This window comes from Podarcis bocagei (genome assembly GCF_964188305.1).
Source record: "Podarcis bocagei genome assembly, chromosome: 1".
NCBI classification, from domain to species: Eukaryota; Metazoa; Chordata; class Lepidosauria; order Squamata; family Lacertidae; genus Podarcis; species Podarcis bocagei.
The window spans coordinates 124,257,052-124,280,272 of record NC_138125.1 but is presented as its reverse complement, the minus strand read 5'-3'; the positions used below and the strand labels follow the sequence as shown (position 1 = coordinate 124,280,272).

At 41.8% G+C, this 23,221-nt stretch overlaps 1 protein-coding gene and 1 long non-coding RNA gene across 2 annotated transcripts in view; one reads left to right on the top strand and one right to left on the bottom strand.

The window, feature by feature from the left end:
* Nucleotides 1-7: 7 nt before the first annotated feature.
* LOC308581831 lies at nt 8-22,091 on the top strand. Its single transcript, XR_014005316.1, has 4 exons — nt 8-246; nt 13,492-13,578; nt 17,771-17,885; nt 21,769-22,091. It is a non-coding gene; the product is annotated as an uncharacterized lncRNA (long non-coding RNA).
* PMS1 (PMS1 homolog 1, mismatch repair system component) overlaps nt 5,156-23,221 on the bottom strand; it is a 54,531-nt gene continuing 36,465 nt past the window's right edge. Inside the window, exons 6-13 of the mRNA XM_081163657.1 lie at nt 21,435-21,551; nt 19,638-19,760; nt 18,094-18,237; nt 16,997-17,865; nt 15,905-16,363; nt 14,061-14,191; nt 7,600-7,751; nt 5,156-5,818 (exon numbers count right to left, since the gene is read on the bottom strand). Coding sequence (XP_081019783.1) covers nt 5,660-5,818; nt 7,600-7,751; nt 14,061-14,191; nt 15,905-16,363; nt 16,997-17,865; nt 18,094-18,237; nt 19,638-19,760; nt 21,435-21,551 — 2,154 coding nt within the window. The 3' untranslated portion in view covers nt 5,156-5,659. The remainder of the gene's footprint in view (nt 5,819-7,599; nt 7,752-14,060; nt 14,192-15,904; nt 16,364-16,996; nt 17,866-18,093; nt 18,238-19,637; nt 19,761-21,434; nt 21,552-23,221) is intronic.

The following is a 23,221-nucleotide window of genomic DNA, read 5'->3' as shown; positions in this document are numbered from 1 at the left end:
TGGGGGAGGTTTTTTTTTTTCCCGCCGGGAGAGGAGAGAGGAGGAGGAGGATGGTGAGGGGATGAGGAAGGCCGCGACGCGCCTCTCTCTCTCACTCTCTTGCTCGCTCTCTGGCCAAGCTGGGGCCGCGAGCTCGTTTCGAATGGAGGCAACGTTCGGCGGCCGTTGGAATGGCGGTTGGAGTCACAACAGAAGGAACGGGGGGGGCGGGGGCGGGTGGAGGTGTGAGAGAGCGAGAGATCTTCGGTGTGTGGATGGGATTGGGGGGGGGGGGGGGTTGACACCTGCGTGCATATTTCCCAACATTCATCCCGTGAAAATAGGGACATCCTATTTCGTCATCACCACCATCATCTTATTATTGTTATTATTTGTTAAAATCATTTACAAATATAAAGTTATAACAATCCAAATGCATTTTCCATATCTAGAGGTTACTCTGAATCTCTGGACTCCTCCCCCCCCATGGGTCCTATTGTCAACATTTTCAACGGCATATTATTGCGTAATCCGTATTTTGTATTTGGCCATATTGTCCATGGTAACGTCATTTTATTATTGATACCCCATCCGTTTGACTGGGTTGCCCCAGCCATTCTGGGCGGCTTCCAACATACATAAGGAAGTAGGCTTTTGGGGTGTAAATATGGGTGTCGGGCAGGAATTTTGCCTAAATGTCTGGGAAACTTGGGTGGATGGACGGAAAAAACAGCAGAAAGCGCTCCAAAAGCTTAAAATCACTATTTTGGGGTTAGTTATCCCAAAAAAAGCTCAACAATTTTGGGTTTATTTCTAAAACTTTGGCGGTTTTCTAAAAGAAAGCTCCTCGACAATCTTGGCGGTTTCCTTAAAAAAGCTCAACAACTTTGCATGTGGTGTCACGAATTTTACTTTTGAAATATGGGAACCCTAAAAAACATAATAAAACATTAAACGTTTAAAAATAACTTCCCTATATGGGGCTGCCCTTCTACAGGTTGTATAGTTACTTATCTCCTTGGCTCCAGGTTGCATAACTCCATACCAACATTTCTTCAATGAAACTAGGGACGTCCTATTCCGTAATCATCATCATCTTTATATCCCGCCCATCTGACTAGGTTGCCCCAGCCACTCCAGGTGGCTTCCAAAATAAATAAAAAACATAATAAAACATTAAACTTCCCTATACAGGGCTGCCTTCAGGTGTTTTCTAAAGACCGTATAGTTACTTATCTCCCTGACTCTGGGGTCACATAACTCCATACCCTCCAGCATTTCTCCAATGAAAATAGGGGTATCTTAAGGAAAGCGGGATATTCTGGGTTCAAATCAGAGACCGGACGGATTTCTGTAAATCTGGGACAGTGCCTGGAAAATAGGACACTTGGGGGTCTCCGTGACCTCATATGTTTGCAGAATTTAGCCAGAGGGAAGCCCCACCAGCTTTGCTGGCGCTTTGAGGGAGGACAAAAAATTGCCCCCACCCCAAATCCTTATTTTCACAATATTTCCTTTTGGTACAGTTGCTTTTTTTAATGGATCTTGTCAACAGGCTCGTTGAAACTTCACATTATTACAAAAACAGAAGTAGTAGTAGTAGTTTTGCACTCATCTAGAAAGAAAACTCTCATCCTAAACCTTCACTGCTTTGCAGCTCTACTCATACATTAGAAGGCTTTGGAAATAAACCCCCAAGGGAAAATCCAGACCTGCTGCCTTGCAGGACATATCTTTAGGCAGGAAGAACCAGCTGCACAAATGTAGAGCATGCAACTTTTAATCTCAGGGTTGTGGGTTCAAGCCCCACGTTGGGCAGAAGATTCATTCATTACAGGGAGTTGGACTTGATGATCCTCATGGTCGCTTCCAAGTCTACAATTCCACAATTCTATGAAATATAAGACAGGGCCATCTGGCTTCCAGTAGTATGTGTGAAAAGGATCTAGGAGTCTTAGTAGACAAGCTTAATATGAGTCAACAGCAGGCTTCCTCAACCTCAGCCCTCCAGATGTTTTTGGCCTACAACTCCCATGATCCCTAGCTAGCAGGACCAGTGGTCAGGGATGATGGGAATTGTAGTCTTAAAACATCTGGAGGGCCAAGGTTGAGGAAGCCTGGTCAACAGTGTGATGCAGCAGCAAAAAAAAAGCTAATGCTATTCTAGGCTGCATCAACAGAAGTATAGTGTCAAGATCAAGGGAAGTCATAGTACCGCTCTGTTCCGCCTTGGTAAAACCACACCTGTCGCAGTGTCCAGTTCTGCACACCACAGTTTAAGGATATTGATAAGCTGGAACATGCGCAGAGGAGAGCAACCAAGAAAATCAAGGGTCTTGGAACCATGCTTCATAGAGAAACAATTGAGGGAGTTGGGAATGTTTAGCTTGCTCTAGAGGCTAGGACCCGAACCAATGGATTCAAGTTACAAGGAAGGAAATTCTGACTCAACATCAGGATGAACTTTCTGACAGTAAGAGCTGCTCAACAGTGAAACAGATTCCTATGACAGGCAGTGGACTCTCCTTCCTTGGAGGTTTCTAAGCAGAGGTTGGATGGCTGTCATGGATGCTTTAGTTGACTGTTATGTACTGAGTTGAATAGGATCCAAAAGGCAGCAGTCTGATTGGTCCTAGAACAATAGGATCCAAAAGGCAGCAGTCTGATTGGTCCTAGAACAATAGGATTCAGAATGCAGCAGTCTGATTGGTCCTAGAACAATGCAGCAGTATGATTGGTCTGTAGGAGCCACCCAATCCAGCTCTAGATGGAAATGAATCCACAACCTGATTGGCCTACAGGAGAATTCCGGAATTAGCCAATCACGTGCAGCCCATTGTGTAAATAATGTACATAAAGCAGACATTCTGGGGAAACTTCCATTCCTCCTCACCACTATGAGCTGAATAAAGAGCATGAAATCCACTCTCGACTCCGAGTATATTTCATTGACATTCCTACATGACCCACAAGGTCCCTTACAACTCTAGAATGCTATGATCCCTTCAAGACAGGTGCATTTAAATTTGTGCAGCCCATATGAGGAACTCAAACTGCAACATGAATGTGGTTGTAATAAAAAAAAAAAAGGAAACGTCTCTTAGGGAGAAGGCCCCCACTGAACACAGGCTGCAAAAACAGGCACAGAATTGCACTGCCAAACAGCAAAAGAAGAATTTTTGATTGAGTTTCATCTATCACACATACCCATCAGAGTCCAACCAGGACAAAACCTCAGTGTAGCTAAACATGTGATAACCGCAGCCATTATCACATGCACAGACGATAGCTTCATTAATAGTTCAAGGGGGTTAAAGGCATGCAGAAAAGAAACAGCCAAGGCACATTGAGTAGATATCCCCATCTCTCTGGTGTATACAGCAGATGACCGAACTGTTTTGTAAAGACTTAGATTTTTAGTTAGGATGTTCTACACACTCCGCATCACAGATCCAAGATACTTCTAATAAACCAATGTCCCCTAACGCATGTGAACCACTACCATGTTCACAATCATGTGGTTAAAGACTAGCAGAACAGACTTCTTCTTTTTAAGCTCAGTTGGTATGTGGTGCCAATAATGCCAAGGTTGCAGGTTTGATGCCCGTATGGGACAGCTGCATATTCCTGCAACGCGTTGGACTAGATGATCCTCAGGGTCCCTTCCAACTCTACAATTCTATGATTCTAACAAACACCCAAGGATAGAGAACTGCAGATCCTCTACTCAAGCAAGCCTAGCCTGTGGCAATAACCAAAAAACCTACAGTGGTGCCCCGCAAGATGAATGCCTCGCAAGACGGAAAACTCGCTAGACGAAAGTTTTCCGTTTTGGAGGTGCTTCGCAAAACGAATTTCCTATGGGCTTGCTTCGCGAGACGAAAATGTCTTGCGAGTTCCTGCGGGGTTTTTTTTCCTCCCCCCCTTTTTCTAATCCGCTAATCCGCTTATCAGCTGATCCGATAAACTGATAAGCCGCTAAAATCTGCTAATAGCGCTAATCCGTCAATGGGCTTGCTTCGCAAGACGAAAAAACCGCTAGACGAAGAGAATCACAGAACGGATTCTTTTCGTCTTGTGAGGCACCACTGTATCTTTCAAATGTGGCACAGAATGTCATATCCAGATTCTGAAGTTATGGAAAAGGCAGTGAAATCTGATTATGTTTGGTGTGTCTCATGCAGACCTAGATTACTGCGGAACTGATTAGCGACATAAAAATCTTTTGCAACATAACGACTGCGATGACTACTTTGCCATTGTTCACAAATCAGCTTCATTTGATTACTAATGTGCATTTCTCAGATGGCTGTATTTTTTTCTTTTTAAAAAAGGCTGTATTTTCTTAAAAACAGCCACATGCTGCAATGTTAGTTCACTACTCTAATTTGAAATATTAAAACTGGATCTTGTGAACCTTATGCTGAGTGCAACAGTCCACAGATTAATTTTTCAAAGTGATACACCAGTGATGACTCACCAAGAACTCAGCTAGATAAAGATATGTGTGTTGTATATGCATTAGGTAAAAAGGTAAAGGACCCCTGGACGGTGAAGTCCAGTCAAAGACGACTACGGGGTTGAGCTTCAGGCCAAGGAAGCTGGCGTTTGTCCACAGACAGCTTTCCGGGTCATGTAGCCAGCATGACTAAACCGCTTCTGGCGCAACGGAACACTGTTGATGGAAACCAGAGCGCATGTAAACGCCATTTACCTTCTGGCCGCAGTGCTGCCTGTTTATCTACTTGCACTGGCGTGCTTTTGAACTGCTAGGTTGGCAGGAGCTTGGGCAGAGCAATAGGAGCTCACCCCATCATGGGGATTCAAACCGCCGACCTTCTGATCAGCAAGTCCAAGAGGCTCAGTGGTTTAGACCACAGAACCACCTGTGTCCCGTATATTCATTACAACACTGTGACAACAGATGGCACAGTGGAGTTTCATTTTTGCCAAGCAGGTTTCTCATGCAAGGTTTACAATGCATTTAACTGAAACACTTCTTTGATGTGTCTAGATCCAACCCAGGTTTCATGTTTGAATATACATCTGAATATTATCCTTAGAGCTCCTAATTCAGCAAAACAATCCCCAAGCAGAAGCAGATTCTGCATATGCTTCAGTGGCTTTGAGTAATAGCCATCTCATAAATGTTGAGAAATTAGAATATGAAATAACACAAGAGAAATACAAATTTTTATTTGGATGTATCCACATATTGTTCACTTGTAGAAAATGCATCTGTAAATAGAGCCATACACTTCAACCCTGAGTATCCATTTAGTTTAGTGGAGACAAATCAGCATTAAACATTATATTCCATTTTCTTCTTGCTGTGAGCGGTCTTCTTTTGTACTTTTTTATTATGAACTACAAACTTGTCCAGTAGAAAAATAATGTAAAAATAGTTATTTGGAAATCAATTTCCATCAGCTGATCTTACACTTTCAGAATGTGGTTTGTCCTTCAGTATATTTTCTGAGAAACAATGAATTATTCGAAAACACATTTCAATACCATTAATTCAATGCTCATGTTCATTTTAAAAAATAGCACTCTTCCACTTCATAGAGATCAAAACACAAGACAGTTACAAATAATTTCTTAATAAATTATGCAAAAAAAGGAGTTTTGTTTGTAATCGTGTGAAATGTGACTGCAGGACGAGGTTTTTCCTTGCTAGTTACTCTGGAATATTTGTTAAATAATGAAGAAATGGACGACCATGAACACAGCCTTTATGTTGATTTCCAAGTTGTGTCTCCATTTTGTGGATGGTGTCTTGTACATCTTCCTTGGATATATACAAAGGTAGCTGCCGACACAGTCTTACTGCTTCTCCCTATGGGAACAAAAATGTTTACATTTAGACATTAACCTGAGGCTACAATCAAATCCAATAAATTATATAGGGTGCAAACTTCTCCATTGAACATTTTTTACTACTATACTTTTTCATAGAAAATCATATTCCAATCTTCTTTGGCCAAGCAACTGAATTAGGTATCTTTGGTTTTTCCCAAATCTAATCTATGAAAGAAGAAATTTTGCAAACAAAATGTGGGGCAGCTCCCAAGCAACAGTTAACCATCATAAGAAGGGCTTAAGGAGTAGCTCATTCTTAACCACATTCTTTTTCCCCCTTTTTGCTGCGGAAATAAGATCAGGCTGTTATTTAGAAACAAGCTCAGTGAGGCTTACTTTAGAACAAATTTGCCCTGCAGTCCAGTTTCCCAAATCCCAATGTGTACGTAGGTTACTCTTCTGTGTGGAAAAGATCCTGCCATAAATTGAAGTACAGATTCGGATAGGTGACCTACAGATATACTGCAGCTAAATTATTCTACTCAGAAGTTGCCATTGAAGGAAAGAGGAAGGAATGGAATTTGATACATGGGCTGGCTCAAATTAAGAAAGGGACCTTTCTTCACTCCCCTCCCTTCCTTTAGCTCATATATTCCACATTCTGGAGACTCAAATGGCTCAGGGCAGTGGCTCCAAAACTTTCTCCTCCACAGAACCTTTGAAAATTGCTGAGTGTCTCGATGGACCACTCAAATATTTTTCTGCTTGCAATGCTCTATTTTAGAGGCCGTGTGATTTCTAACTATATTTTTGTTGCTTCATTTCTTATGTGTTGCATTTTACTGTTTCAATTCCACAGGATTCAAACTGTAAAACAATAAAATGCAATATATAAGAAATAAAAATGGCCATTAAAAACACAGTTTTAAAATCTATATGGGTATCTGATGGGCCATCTTCCATCTTCCACCACAAATCCAGACATTTTGCAGACCACAGTTTGGGCACTCCTGGCTTAGCAACTACATGAATAGCTTTTTAGAGGTTGATACCAGATGGGTTTTCCCAGTAGTGATGTATGGAAGTGAGAGCTGGACCATAAAGAAGGCTGATCGCCGAAGAATTGATGCTTTTGAATTATGGTGCTGGAGGAGACTCTTGAGAGTCCCATGGACTGCAAGAAGATCAAACCTATCCATTCTCAAGGAAATCAGCCCTGAGTGCTCACTGGAAGGACAGATCCTGAAGCTGAGACTCCAATACTTTAGCCACCTCATGAGAAAAGAAGACTCCCTGGAAAAGACCCTGATGTTGGGAAAGATGGAGAGCACAAGGAGAAGGGGATGACAGAGGATGACATGGTTGGACAGTGTTCTCGAAGCTACCAGCAGGAGCTTGCCAAACTGCGGGAGGCAGTGGAAGACAGGAGTGCCTGGCGTGCTCTGGTCCATGGGGTCACGAAGAGTCGGACACGACTAAACAACAACCACCAGATGGGTGGTGGAGGAAAGCGATCTGGACTGGGGCACAGGAGTAGAGCTTTAAACACTCTGGCCGCTTGTGCGTTCCAGATCAGGAAACCTAAATCTGCTACCTGAATTGGAAGAAGGGCACCCCTTTGTGCCAATGGAACCTTTTATTGTAATGCAAATAACAGTCATCCAGGCCTGATCTGTATTGTGATTGCGTCTGGTATTAATTTCTCCTTTTAGGTAGCAATGCTTTATATTTAAGCATCAAGCTGTATCTTTTGATAGGACAGTGGCATTAAAAGCAGCATGCTAAAGAAGAGTTTGCAAACCATAAAGCAATACTTACCTCCAGGTAGTTCATGACTTTAAGAGGTCGACACTCATGAACTTCTTTTGCATTGCAATCTACCACAGCACTCAGAATTTCTTTCAGATCAGGTATCCCATAGTACGGCAGACAGTTTGCCATTCCTTCTATTTCCAGCTGATTTCCCATAGCTGAAACACCAAATAGTAAACAAATGAATAAACTGAGCACAATGATACCTGGAGTTACCGAGTGTGTTTTAAATACTGTTTTGATTTACACAACAAAATATACACATTGAAAATTGTTGTTGCAATCCTAGACACGCTGGGGGCTAAGCTCATCGGGACTTACTTTTGAGTAAACATGCATAAACATGCATACAACACAAACTGTGCTGTAAAGTTGCAATTATAGATCCCCAGAGCTACACATTTTTAATTTTCTTAAAATGAAGAACACAACTTAAAATATTTCATTATTAGTTACTTGCACGGTGAGTGTGCTTCAGTTTATTCAAGTTCAACTTTGGAAAGCATTGGCTAAATGCTTATTTAAATTTTTGTTAGTAGTTCAATGTTTGAAACAAAGCTTTAATTCTATACAGTGGTACCTTGGGTTAAGAACTTAATTCATTCTGAAGGTCCATTCTTAACCTGAAACTGTTCTTAACCTGAAGCACCACTTTAGCTAATGGGGCCTCCTGCTGCTGCTGCGCTGCTCCTGAAGCAAAGTTCTTAACCTGAGGTAATATTTCTGGGTTAGCGGAGTCTATAACCTGAAGCGTATGTAACTTGAGGTACCACTGTATATGTGTGTGTGTGTGTGTGTGTGTGTGTGTGTGAGAGAGAGAGAGAGAGAGAGAGAGAGAGAGAGAGAGAGAGTGAGAGTGAGAGATGCTTGATGCCTATTTTGAAAATTCCCCCCTCCCGACATTTGGTCTCTAAAGTCTAATCTGCTAACAACATGAGTTTCGTTTTTGCTTTATTTATTTGCCAACCTCTCTAATAAAAGAGCCACAGGTTCTCAAGGTAACATAAATCCCATTATGTTCAAAATGGTCCCAATTATCATTTTTTTAAAAATCTAACACAACTACCATATAAGCCTAAAGTCTGCCAAATCCCAACCACACCTTCAACATTTAACAGCTTGTACAGTTCTGCAGTCTAAAATGTGTAAAATACATGAATACATTTTATCTAAAAACTTCCCTAATTCTCAAAATGCTCAAGTACTGAACTTTATAACCTTCCAGATCCTGTGCTAAGTTCAGATCACAATTAAACCTTCAATCTCTTAATGCCAGTACTTTTTACAAGTGTGTGTGTGTGTGTGTGTGTGTGTAGGTAGGTAGATAGATAGATAGATAGATAGATAGATAAGAATCACATAGGGTAGAGCAAAAAGATAGTTTTCATAATGGAGAGAATAAAGCTGTTGGGATCCCCACAATTATTTATACTAAGAGTGATACGATCAATAACATACCTGAGATGAACAGGGAGGTAGCAACCAGGCAACAGAATGACAAGCTTGACCCAATGTACACAACTGCAAAGCAGGAAAATCTATACAGTGGTACCTCAGGTTACATATGCTTCAGGTTACAGACTCCGCTAACCCAGAAACAGTACCTCAGGTTAAGAACTTTGCTTCAGGATGAAAACAGAAATTTCGCGGCGTTAGCACGGTACAGTGGCAGGCCCCATAAGCTAAAGTGGTGCTTCAGGTTAAGAACAGTTTCAGGTTAAGAACGGACCTCCAGAACGAATTAAGTTCTTAACCCGAGGTACCACTGTACTGGGATGCGGGTGGCGCTGTGGGTAAAACCTCAGTGCCTAGGACTTGCTGATCGCAAGGTCGGCAGTTCGAATCCCCGCAGCGGGGTGAGCTCCCGTCGTTCGGTCCCAGCTCCTGCCCACCTAGCAGTTCGAAAGCACCCCTAAGTGCAAGTAGATAAATAGGTACGGCTTTATAACGGGAAGGTAAACGGCGTTTCCGTGTGCGGCGGTGGTCCTGGCTCACCAGATGCCGCTTAGTCACGCTGGCCACGTGACCCGGAAGTGTCTCTGGACAGCGCTGGCTCCCGGCCTCTTGAGCGAGATGAGCACGCAACCCTAGAGTCGGACACGACTGGCCCGTACGGGCAGGGGTACCTTTACCTTTTTTACCACTGTACTAATTTATCCAGCCAAGAGCTAAAAAGAGTTCTGCAGATTGGGGAAATGGTAGGTGTGGGGAGGAGAATTCCCTCCCCTTCACTGGCACTACTTGGCTACATATTGTAGCTTATAGTTCAAATGGTAGAGCATGAGATTCTTAATCCCAGGGACGTGGGTTCGAGCCTCAGATTGGGAGAAAGATTCCTGCATTGTGGGGGCTTGGACTAGACGTGACCCCTTCCAACTACAATTCTATGATTCTCTTATTTGGAGCAAAACGTACAATGATCCCCCAAGTCTAGACATCTAAGCCAAAGGTCAGTTTTGTTTTTCTCACGTGCTGGCAGGGGAGCAAAGTAGTCTGGATCAGTGTGTACATAGTAAACCCTGAATTATATCTCATCCTCCGATCAGCACTTCTGAGAGGGTAGCAGTCAGGAGACACCCCTGTCCACTGATTTCCACCATGGGAAAGTCTCCAGCTACAGATGAGTGAAGTGGAGGCAACCCTACTTGTGCCGGATTACCCCAAAAAGAGTATTATGGGAGTCGGGGAGATTATGGGAGTTGGGTCACCCACTGATCTGTCTGGAGCTGGCACAGCAAAAAACAAACAAGAAAGAACCGCCTTTCCACCCTTACAGCTTCCTCATCAGGAGGAAGGATTCTACAATTATTAAAGCTGTAATCCTGTACCTACTTATGTGGCAGTAAGACAAACTGAACTTAATAGGTTTTGCTTTTGAGCAGGCACTGTTTTTTATTATTATTGTTCTATAGAATTTAAAAAAATTCCATATAGGTAAAGGACCCCTGACCATTAGGTCCAGTCTGGGGTTGAAGCGCTCATCACGCTTTATTGGCCAAGGGAGCCGGCGTACAGCTTCCGGGTCATGTGGCTAGCATGACTAAGCCGCTTCTGGCGAACCAGAGCAGCGCATGGAAACACCGTTTACCTTCCCGCTGGAGCGGTACCTATTTATCTACTTGCACTTTGGAACGCTTTTGAACTGCTAGGTTGGCAGGAGCAGGGACCGAGCAATGGGAGCTCACCCCGTCACGGGGAATCGAACCGCCGACCTTCTGATCGGCAAGTCCTAGCCTCTGTGGTTTAACCCACAGCGCCACCCGCCTCCCTAAAACTGCATATATATTAACATAATTTCCCCCCTTGGAGTGAGACAAGCGCCAGTAGATAAATTGTGCTCTATACCATATCCTGTTTTTCTGGGTATTAATCTTGGCACCCAAAAACAGGTTCTGCTCCCCAGAAGTACAAGAGAGTATTGATCAGAAACTATAAACTTTGATGCAGGGATAGACATTTGGGAAGTCAAGCTAAAGAGTTTTAAATCAAACACAAACTGTGTTTCTACAGCAATACATGTAGTTGGGATTACAGAATATGCTAATTGGAGACTTATTTATAAACTGAATTTAAAATCACCCTGCATTCACCAGACTTGTGGATGGTTAAAAAAGGAAAACACTCTTCTTGAAGGGAATTGGTTTTTCATCAAGACACTGTTCTGATATCTATTTTCTATTCTTTTTCTTTTCTATTTTTTTCTATTTCTTTATTTTTACCTTTTAAATGTCTGTATGTCTTGGCTGATGTAGTTTGCAAGAATTTAATAAAATTTATTTTTTTAAAAAGACGCTGTTCCAAGGTTCTATCTTTCCCCCACCCTTTTTCCTTTTAAAGACCTATCCTTTGAGATGCCCATATGTTACGGCAGATCTGTCAGCAGTCCTCTACATACAAGGCTGAAATGGTAGCACATGAAGCTATAGCGTTTCTCAAAACTCACAGCAAATCTTTGTTTGGACCTAGCGAATTACCAGCTTGGCATCATATTGCAATTAAAGCTCACGTCCCCCACAATACTGACCGAAACATCTTATTTGTACTTTAGCTGTTAAAACAATGAGTGGCTGTTAAAACATGAGTGGCTAATCTGAGGCTAAGCAGAAGGTCTTCAGCATGCCTGGTGTAAGAGCGGGACAGCCCAAAGGCTTGGCTGTGACAATGTCCGGCCTGCACTCTGGACAATGCTACTCTTTCACCAGTTTAGCAGTCTAGGCAAAACCATACTAAGATGAGAGGAACTGAATAGTACAGCAGTGAGGGTAAGAGCGGTTCAATAGTGGAACGGACTGTCATGGAAGGTGGTGGTCTCTCCTTCATTGGAGATTTTTAAGCAGAGGTTGGACGGCCATCTGTCCTGGATGCTCTAGTTGAGATACCTGAATAGCAGGAGGTTGGGTTAGATCAGGCATGGCCAAACTTGGCCCTCCAGCTGTTTTGGGACTACAACTCCCATCATCCCTAGCTAACAGGACCAGTGGTCAGGGATGGTGCAAATTGTAGTCCCAAAACAGCTGGAAGGCCAAGTTTAGCCATGCCTGGGTTAGATGAACCTTGGGGTACCTTCGAACTCTACAATTCTATGAGTGGTACAATCCATTTCTTGACCTTGTGAGGTAAGAAATACCTGTATACCTGAAGGAGCGTCTCCACGCCCATCATTCAGCCCAGACACTGAGGTCCAGCTCTGAGGACCTCCTGATGGTTCCCTCACTGTGAGAAGTGAACTTAGTGGGAACCAGGCAGAGGGCATTCTTGACAGGGGCGCCCTCCCTGTGGAATGCCCTCCCATCAGATATCAAGGTGATTAAAAACAAACTACACAAATTTTAGAGGACACCTGAAGACAGCCCTGTATCAAGAAGTTTTTAATGTTTCATGTTTTATTATGTGTTGAAAGCTACCCAAGGTGTCTGGGGCAACCCAGCCAGATGGGTGGGATATAAATAATAGAATTATTATTATTATTAAGAAAAAAGCTTGAAATGTGTAAACAAACAGAAATTACTTTTATTCACAAGCAAGGAAGTTTTTACACAGGAAACTAATCACACATGGCCTATGTGGGCCTTACTTATTAGAGACTAGCAAAATATGCCAACACATTTGTACCATTGGGAACGTAACATTATATTCTCTGAACATCTAAGTGAGAGCATGAATTATGTGCTAAGCTCGGGTGTGCCACATGTCTCCGTCATACTGCATGACACCTTCTTTTCTCCCTATTCTCTAATCCGCAGGATTACAGAGATGAATTTAAAAAGGAGGCCAGCAAAATTTCATGCTAGCCCCTTTCAGAGTAGAACCACTGGAATTAATGGTTCTAAATTAGTCACGCATTAATTTCAATGGGTCTACTCTGAGTAGGAATAGTATAGAATACAACCCTGAGAAATTAAATGATTTTGAGTGAATGAAGATGAGCAGGGCAAGGATTGCTGGTCAGTCACCCAAGAGACCTGCTGGTTTATTTCTTCAAGTCCTTGCAAACATTTGAAGACTCTGCTTAGAATCATAGAATCATAGAGTTGGAATAGACCACAAGGGCCATCGAGTCCAACCCCCTGCCCCCTGCTTCATGCTATGCATACCTCTGTGAACAGTGGAAATAATCCAATCAATATTAAGTACTTAAATATTAAGTACATTTTAATATTTTAATTTTTCAATGTTGTATTTTAATCTTGTTTTTAAGTTGTATTCATTCAACTTGTTTTTATTATTGCTTGTTAGCCGCCCTGAGCCCGGCCTTGGCTGGGGAGGGTGGGGTATAAATAAAAATTATTATTATTATTATTATTATTATTATTATTATTATTATTATTATTATTAAAATCAGTGCTTTTTCTCAGCCAGAGCATAGTTCCAGTACCTCTCTAATGGGTGTCATTGCAGGCCAGCGCTCCCCCTGCTCACTTCTTGTCTTTATGTACTTCAGAGAAGCCCAAAATGAGCATTTCAAGTCAAAATGGAAGCTGGCTGGTATGTGAGTCTACACTATTATTTTAAAATCTATGATTTGAATTAGCTACGAGCTGCTTGCGAGCTGTGATTGGTCAAGCTATGAGGCGGCACCAATTCGTATGTCCTTTTCAAGAGAGAGAGTCCATTCTTCCTCTTTAAAACTGGGCTCAGGGCAGAACATTTGTGGTATGAAACGTTACAGGATTTTCAGAGGAAGCAGCAGGACATGCACTGATTGCAAACGAAGGACTACGACAAGCCCAAAACATCTGCGGGTACAACTGGTTGCATATTACATTATAAGCAAAAAATCATAATGAATGCTCAGTAAAAGGGAAGTCTGGAGGGGCCCATAGTGGAGAATAGGGGCTGTTTTTTTCTAGACACAAATGTGGTAATGAAACACAAATATTGTTATATACAGTACTATGAAAAAGAGGCAAGCAAGTAATGAGAACTACAGGAGCTGAATTAAATCAAAATATGAAGCCACACCATACCTGGTATTATCTTTATCTTAAATCCGTTTGCTGTAAGTCTTGTATCCGACAAGTAGGATGACCCATCAAATCTTATGCTTTCCTTGGGCATATTGCAAAGAACTTCTTTATAACGCGAGTCACTAAAAAGACTGAAAATCAATCATTAATCACTTTTATGAGACAGAATCAAATTTTAATAGTGTCCCACAATCAAAGCACACACCAAGGAAATTTTAGAACTGCTTTACAGTGGTACCTTGGGTTAAGTACTTAATTCGTTCCGGAGGTCCGTTCTTAACCTGAAACTGTTCTTAACCTGAAGCACCACTTTAGCTAATGGGGCCTCCTGCTGCTGCCGCGCCGCCAGAGCACGATTTCTGTTCTCATACTGAAGCAAAGTTCTTAACCCGAGGTACTATTTCTGGGTTAGCGGAGTCTATAACCTGAAACGTATGTAACCTGAGGTACCACTGTATTTCTGAGGATGCCAGCTCAGACAGCAACTACAAAAACATATACACTGTTAGAATACATCTTCCCAGCTATCCATTGTCCTGTGTTACCCCACAAGGAGAGAGTCACAGTAGCTGCTGTCCATTTTAAATCATTGCAGTTGCAATCTTAATTCTTCTAGTTAAGTGATGTAGGGGAAACCATCGAGACACTTTTATTTTTGCCAACTGAAGCACATGTGGGGCTTTCCCATTGGGATCACAGCTGAGGAGAGAAGGACGAAACCTCCCTTCCCCGCATGCGGAAATCCTGCTAGAAATCACCCCCCTAATATTAAAGATATTTAAATGCCGTCACATATAGTTGGGCCGAAGAGCAAAGGCCCACAGGAACAAAGGAAGTAACTGCACAGTTCTTTTCTCTCTGGCATCCAGTGTTTCCTGCTCTTTCCCTTCTCAACTTAAGACAAGAACAGACAATGCCAGAGAAAGCAAGGAAAGCAAAGGTTTCCTTGTTCCCTCTACTCAGTCAAAACATTATGGCGACCAGGCAACAGCAAGCCTTTCCTTGGAGAAAGCACAGCTAAAAGGTGATTCACAAAATGGTGGCCATATTGATGATGTCATATTTCATACCCCCACCACTGATATTTACTAAGACTGCCACATTTTGTTTGTATAGGTAGTAGGCTTTCAAAAAATCACCAGGGCGCCTTTGGCATTCAAGGGTAAATAAAATCTGGTCTAACTCTTGGACTACATGTGTCTTGTACTGGCTGTCTGAACCAGTAGTCTCTGTAGGTATCTATACATATCTTATCAAATCTCCTTAACTGAATTTGTTTGATACTGGAATATAATTATACCTCAATGCATACGACAATCATAGGGCCAATTCAGCTGTAATGTCAAGCTTTAATGTCCAGTACCCTGCCGTCTGTTATTTTCTGGCTTCAACATTGATTCCTATTGTGTCTGAAACACAGGACCATGGTTTGCTGTCAATTTACCAACCAGGGTCAAGCCATGGACTAAGGACCCTGATGAGGGAAACGGTATTAAACAACGGTTTCCTATTTCAGACATAACGGGGAAGAGACCAGGCTGGCAGTGTAGAAGCTGGTGAGCAGGCCTGAGGCGCATTTTGAGTTTAATAAAACCAGGGTTTGGGAAGCTTGGAATGTAATGTCCAAAATAGGCCACAGGCACATTTAGAACAAGCAAAATGAAGCTGGAGATCTTAGGATCTCTGTTAGATTGTAACTATATAAGCTGGGTCTATACTGGATTTGGGAGAGAATGCAGGAAGGTGGAATCACTTTTATTACACTGTTGTAAAATATAAAATATAATGAATCATTTGCTTGCGGCCCTTTATATGATCTGCTTTTGAAATGGCTTTTGCCTTACCTATCAGTTAATATAATCGGGTTGTCTAGTTTCTGTATAGGAAGTTTATGGTTTTCAAGCAGTTTTTTAAACAGAAGGGCTTCTTCTACTCTGTACGGATTCAACATCATTATCTTTTTCTCAGAGGCAATTATCCACGCATCAGGAAAATTCGGAAGACGAATTAGGCAAGGATCATCCTTAACAGTCTCTTTCTGATTAAGCACATGAAGTTTATGTCTGAATGAATCCATAGAGAAGGGCACTTGAACATTTTTTATTGCTTTGCAACTATTTGGTTTCTCCTCCATTTGAGAATGAAAAAGTTTATCAAGTTTCTGTTGATTAATTAGGCAGTCTTTAAGTTTGGACTTATGTTTTCTCTCTCTCTCCCTTGTTGATCTTTGTATACTCTGATCCGCAGCTTTTCTGCTCTGCTTGTTGTATCGCTCCAAGTCTCTTTCAGCCTTTTCTTCATATCTTAACAAAGAGGGGAAGAAGGGGGAAGAAAAGGAACATATGAAAAACTAGCAATGTTTCAGTCAGAGTCATTATATATCCACCTATAAAATATGTTTTCTCTCAAAATTAATTGTTGGAAGAAAAATAAATGTCATTCTCCCACGCTATTTTATCATCTTAGTTAATATCTTGTCTCTTATAAGTACCCCAATGTTCAGCAGCCAGTTCTGTTTGTAGTAGTGCTTATCAACACATTACTTTACTGATTTTATGTTTGTATTGTTTACCGCTACTAACCCGGAAAGTATTAACGCCAAATGCAAAATATGATATACAAACTATATGCACTGTATACAAGATTATGGGAATTTATGAGCTGTACAGGCATTAAGCTGTTTCATACAGATTTGTGAATACATTTAATGGAAAACTGAGGGACGGAGGCAGCAACACCTAAGTTTATAAATCAGCAAGCAGTAGATAATTAGAATTAAATTATCTATACAAGATGTTACACTTATCAAGCCAAAAGCATTTTCCATTCTGGTTTTGAAATCAATATGGATAAAACTTGTTTCTGAACATGAGTCACACACAGGATGGAAACTACTGTCCAGTTTTAGTGAGCAGATGTGAAGTTTGTAAACTTACTTCTTTTTCTCTTCTTCATTCAGTGTTTCCCACATTTCTTCCAATTTCAGCATTAGTTCTTCCATGCTCACTTTGGTATTTTCAGCTAACAATTGTGGGCGATGGTCTTGAGTAAAAAAGTCAAATGCTGACATGGCTTTCTTTATTATCCGATTTTTTATTATGTCATAGGCTGTAATCTGTCCCAGTTTATCATTTACCACGTTTGTTTTTTTCAGACTTTGAATGCTACTTCCCCCTTGAGATGTTTGTTGGCCATCATCATTTCTTCTCTCTTGAGGCCTTGCACGTTCCATTTCAGGAACCAAAATCCAAACAGGTTCAATGTTCTCTCCTCTGGTATTCTTAAATGCATTCCCCAAACTCCATTTATCAGCAGTTACTTCAGAAAAGTCTTTTAGAGTTGTGGTTCTCTCTACTGCTTCCTGGAAATGGTCATTTCTCAAATCATCATCAAGGTCATTTTTAGAATTTGTGTCTGTTAAAGGATTGCCATCTAGGTTAAATATCACCTTAGACTTATTCTGTTGGTGCTCACACAAAAATCTATCAGACACAGCTGTCTCGCAGCCAGATAGTTCATTTTTGGTAGAAAACCCTACAGCTGAATTATTATACAACATTTGATTCTCCAAACAAACCTCTGTGGGTTTTTCCGTTCCACTATTTTGTGCATTACTCAATGAAATCAATTGAGTGTGTGCATGTGAATCGATGTTCCTGGGTTCAGCTTCATTTACAGACACATTCATTTGTTCTGCTTCATTAACAAAGATGTCTCCTGACGAATCAGTTTCACAAGAAGCAGTCCCAGGTAGAGGTCCACAGAGTGAGGTCAAGACATTTTCAACAGCAAGACAGACAGACTCCTAAAGAAGAAAAATGTTAAGTAAATTATTGTGATAAATAACTTATGCTAGCTAGCTACAGCATAATTAAGTCAACTGAAAACGGATTCTGCTCAGCTTATTCTTAAACCTAAAGTTTTGCATAGAAGCATTATTATTTTTTTAAAAATCTAAACACATTTTTAACTGTAATTGTAGCAAAACAACATTATTAGACTGCTCATTTATATATAAATGGACACGCTGTACCTTATTATGCAGAAACACTTGAGATTTATCTGGTGTTAAATTGACATCCACAGCAGATGGAGGAACAGCAATGTTGATAAAGAAAACAGGGTGTGAACGATTAGAATCCTTGTGTGACTTCAGGTTATAGTATTGTTGAACCAGCTAAAACCAAAAAGAATAGCATTTAAAATGTACTTTCCAATTAGAAATGCAATAAGAATGCAATACAAAACTTTAATATGATATATACTTATCTTCTATGTGTGCAAGTAGCAACATTTTATGTGCATGCAGAGCATGAATTTTTCTATAACATCTTGCGGGGAGTCCCCCATTAATAGGAAGGAATTAGCTTTCAAAGAGTTGTGAAATTTTTGTAAAAGACCTTGTTACCAGAAATGTTGAAATGTTATTACCAGAAATATTGAAATGTAGGTATTGACCTACAATTTTTCATTAAGCATTGTAAATGGATGTGAGAGTCAATAGAATTGGTTCATTACTATTCTACACTTACAAGAGTTAACTAATGCACTAATTAATTGTTCATCAGTAGTCTCTTGGGCTTGTCGATCAGAAGATCAACGGTTCGAATCCCTGCAACAGGGTGAGCTCCCGTTGCTCTGAACCCAGCTCCTGCCAACCTAGCAGTTCGAAAGCTCGCCAGTGCAAGTAGATAAATAAGTACTGGTGCGGCGGGAAGGTAAATGGCGTTTCCGTGCACTCTGGTTTCTGTCATGGTGTTCTGTTGCACCAGAAGCGATTTAGTCCTGCTGGCCACATGACCCAGAAAGCAGTCTGTGGACAAACGCCAGCTCCCTTGGCCTGAAAGTGAGATGAGCGCCACAACCCCATAGTCGCCTTTGACTGAACTTAACAGTCCAGGGGTCCTTTACTGTTATCTTATTAAGAAAGATTGCATCTCTCTCAATTTTATGATATATAAAAGGCAAAAATTCATGGCCAGGATCCAAAGAGCCATGCAACTAATTACACAAACTAGGACGGGGTGGTGCTGTGGTTTAAACCACTGAGCCTTGGGCTTGCCAATGAGAAGGTCGGTGGTTCAAATCCCCGCAACGAGGTGAGCTCCCATTGCTCAGTCGCAGCTCCTCCCAACCTAGCAGTTTGAAAGCATGTCAAAGTGCAAGTAGATAAACAGGTACCGCTCCGGCAGGAAGGTAAACGGCATTTCCGTGCGCTGCCCTGGTTTCGCCAGAAGCGGCTTAGTCATGCTGGCCACATGACCCAGAAAAACTGTCTGTGGACAAATGTCGGCTCCCCAGCCAGTAAAGCGAGATGAGCGCCCCAACCCCAAAGTCGTTCACGACTAGACTTAACTGCCAGGGGTCCTTTACATTTAGAGTGGGATTTGGCATTGCCATCTCTATCTCATACTAACCAACTCTGAAACTGAAGGGAATTTCAAATGATGTGGCCTGCTTGACAAAATTAAAAACCCTGCTGGCGCAACCTAGCCACTGCGTGCAGCTAATGCAGCTCTTTGGAACCTGGCAAATATTTTATAATCTGCTGGGACAAGGAGCTGAGAAAAACCGTACCTTTAGAATTTCCTTCTGATGCACTGGTCGATTGTTTACAAAGATGAAGCTCCTTTCTGCACTTGAATGACTTGTCAAACAACCATCTGAACTGGGCTTTGGAAGAAAGCCGCTGAGAAACACCTAGAATTGCAATTAAACTGGCCATTAAAAACCACTGTTTCCCATGACAATCAGTTCACAAAAACTAGAAGGTTCGGATCAGAAAGAAGAAATGACTCCAGATTTTCATGGCATTTAGAAGTCTCCTGCTTCACTTTCCTTGAAATTAAATCAAGGCAGATGACGATGAATGAGATCAAGAGTTAGTGTGAGGCTGTCGACAGAGCACTAAATTTGGATGTTGAAAAGCCAAGTTCAAATCTCATCCAGGTTTGAAGGTCACCGGGTAACCCTAGATGTCATTCATAACCTCACCAGGTGGTTCTCACTCCCCTGGTCAGCACTTACCAGACATTAAAGTTAACCATGAATTCATCTCCAACTGAGATTTAATTCTGAACTAGGGTAGATTTCTGGAGTTAAGCCTGAATTTGAAAAGCTGCTGGAGGCTCGAAGCCCCCACAGCAGATCTTCTTGTCCTAAGGGCCTTCTACACAAATGTTCTTTTGCCCCCCCAGCATTTTTTCCACTGCTCTGCCTAATGGGATGTTTTGAAGAACAGCCCTGCTAAGATAATTCAGGAAATAATCAAGTTCTTCTCAACTGAGGGAGGGAGGGACTCGGGAGGGAGCAGTGGCGGAGCGTGGGTTGTCAGCACCCGGGGCAAGGCAAGTAATTTGCGCCCCCTAACCCGTGTATTTGCGCCCCCTAACCCATGGATTTGCGCCCCCTAACCCTAACCCCCAGATGTTGCGCCTGGTGCGGCCGGCCCCCCCTGCACCCCCCACGCTACGCCACTGGGAGGGAGGGACTCGGATAATTTCCAAACTAATCCAAGGCAGGTGAGAGAGATCTCACCCACCTCCACTAATGTTAAAAAGAAGCAATGAAGAAACCTTAAAAGATACAGAGCAAACCAACCGCAAGCCAATCAGAATCACAAAAGCACTGCATGTGCAGCACTTAAGTATTTTTACATCCTTTTTATAGGAACAATATCTTTACCTCATTCCTAATTACAGTTACTTGGAAGGTAGCCATATTGATTTCATGTGACTGTACAGTAGCACCTTGGTTTTCAAATGTAATCCGTTCCGGAAGTCCATTCGAGTTCTGAAACGTTCAAAAACCGAAAAATCAATAGCCGACAGCTAGGCCTCAGGATCTTGCACTCAGCGGAAATCGCATGGCATGTTCGACTTCTGAGGCGCGTTCAAAAACTGAAGCATTTACTTCCAGGTTTACAGCGTTCGAAAACTGAAATGTTTGTCAATGGAGACGTTCGAAAACCGAGGTACCCCTGTACTGTCATGGAAATCTAGTTAGGATTATAGCCTAAGAAGTGCGAACTTTGTTCCCCTTTAATGTGATGCTAGAAATTCACTGTGTGAACCAGTGACAAACAGGTAGACTCCAAAGCCATTCCTATGATATACCCATTGATGGTCCAAGCATAAAAAGTTCTTTAGATATCAACTACACCTTACTGAGAAAAGAAATTTAAAAATTAAGCGTGTTTTTTGTTGCTGAAACAAAACATATGCAGATGGAAAGGAATGGAATTTAGCAGAACAGCAACCCAAAATATAAGCACGGTGCTCAATTTTATATCCTTATTTAAAAAGTGAAGAACTCATGCTGGTTGAACTGATGAAATAACAGGTGGGGGAATCATATAGATAATTAGAAACTTACCTCAGGATCTTCACTATGGTGTTGAAAAGGTACCATGCCGCTCATAACGGCAGTTCCCACTACTGCCATGAAAGCCATTTTGTGATCAGACACCCTGGTCTTCTGCCACATAACTGTCTGAAACAATATAGCATAGACTTCGTGTCAAAATTTTGACATTAGGTTTAGATTTATTCAACAGGGACATGACATGACCACAGATATTTGTGCGCAACACTACACTTGAAACAGTGCATTTAACATTCTGTTCCTAGACACCAATGTGAACCCATTATTTTCTTATGATATAGTATCTAATACGGAACACTTTCTTTCTTCTTTTGTACACAATGAGCTATGCTGAAGCAACTGGACTGTCTATCCGAGTGCAGGGGGCATGACTGGCTGAGCTGCCTGTCTTCCAGATTGAGGATTTGGGCTTTATTTTTAACCACTGTGAAATATGAAAATGCAGGATTCTACCACTGATATCTGCTTCTTCACTCACAAAGCCCAACAACGCAATTAACAAACTTAAGGGAAAGTTGCAAAACAGGTTAATAAATAGGCTCACTGGTGCAGATGGGATACATGTATGTATGTAGAAAGTTATTGGTTATCTTTATAAAACCTTTCCCCAAAAAAGTATAAAATAACTAAAGCAGCAATTAGTGAAGACGCAGGAGCATTAGAATCCATTCTTCCTTTAAGTGTTCATTATAATCCTAGGGAAGCGGGTGGTGCTGTGGTCTAAACCACTGAGCCTCTTGGGCTTGCCGATTGGAAGGTTGGCAGTTCAAATCCCTGTGATGGGGTGAGCTCCTGTTGCTCGGTCCCAGCTCCTCCCAGCCTAGCAGTCTGAAAGCATGCCAGTGCAAGTAGATAGACAGGTACCACAGTGGCGGGAAGGTAAATGGCATTTCCATTCGCTCTGGTTTCTGTCACGGTGTCCCGTTGTGCCAGAAGTGGTTTAGTCATGCTGGCTACATGACCCGGAAAGCTGTCTGTGGACAAGCGCCAGCTCCCTCAGCCTGAAAGCGACATGAGCGCCGCAACCCCATAGTCGCTTTTGACTGGCCTTAACCGTCCAGGGGTCCTTTACCTTTACCTCATTATAATCCTGTTCAAAATAGGCACTTTCCATCAAACTTTAAAATGCTCAATCAACCTACCACTGCAGAGAGAACAGAAAACGGCCTTTATCTAGATATGCACATCCTCAAAAGGCTGCTTACTGTAGTATGTTCCATTCACAGCAGCAGTTACGGTGGTACCTCTGGTTACGAACTGAATTCGTTCCGGAGGTCCATTCTTAACCTGAAACTATTCTTAACCTGAGGTACCACTATAGCTAATGGGGCCTCTCGCTGCCGCCACGCGATTTCTGTTCTCATCCTGAGGTAAAGTTCTTAACCCAAGGTACTACTTCCAGGTTAGCGGAGTCTGTAACCCGAAGTGTTTGTAACCTCAGGTACCACTGTATTAGCTACGGCTCTTCACTTGTACCCACACTCAGAGATGGATTGCAATGTGTAATGTGACTGCAAACAGTGCCTAAGAAATCAACCAGAGACCCAAACACTGTTGTCCCCAAAATTGTGGAATTGTTGTTTGTAGAGACACTTTCAAAAGTTTTTCACTTTTCTGATTGGGTCTTGTTTCTTCCAACAAAGCAGTTTTTTAATAGCATTTTTAAAAAGAGAGAGGTTATATTTGCAAGGCATTGTTTTCACTTGTTTTGTTAAAAAGTATTTTTTTAAACATTTAAAGCAAATGATTACATCTAGACCAAGACGCTTTTGACACAA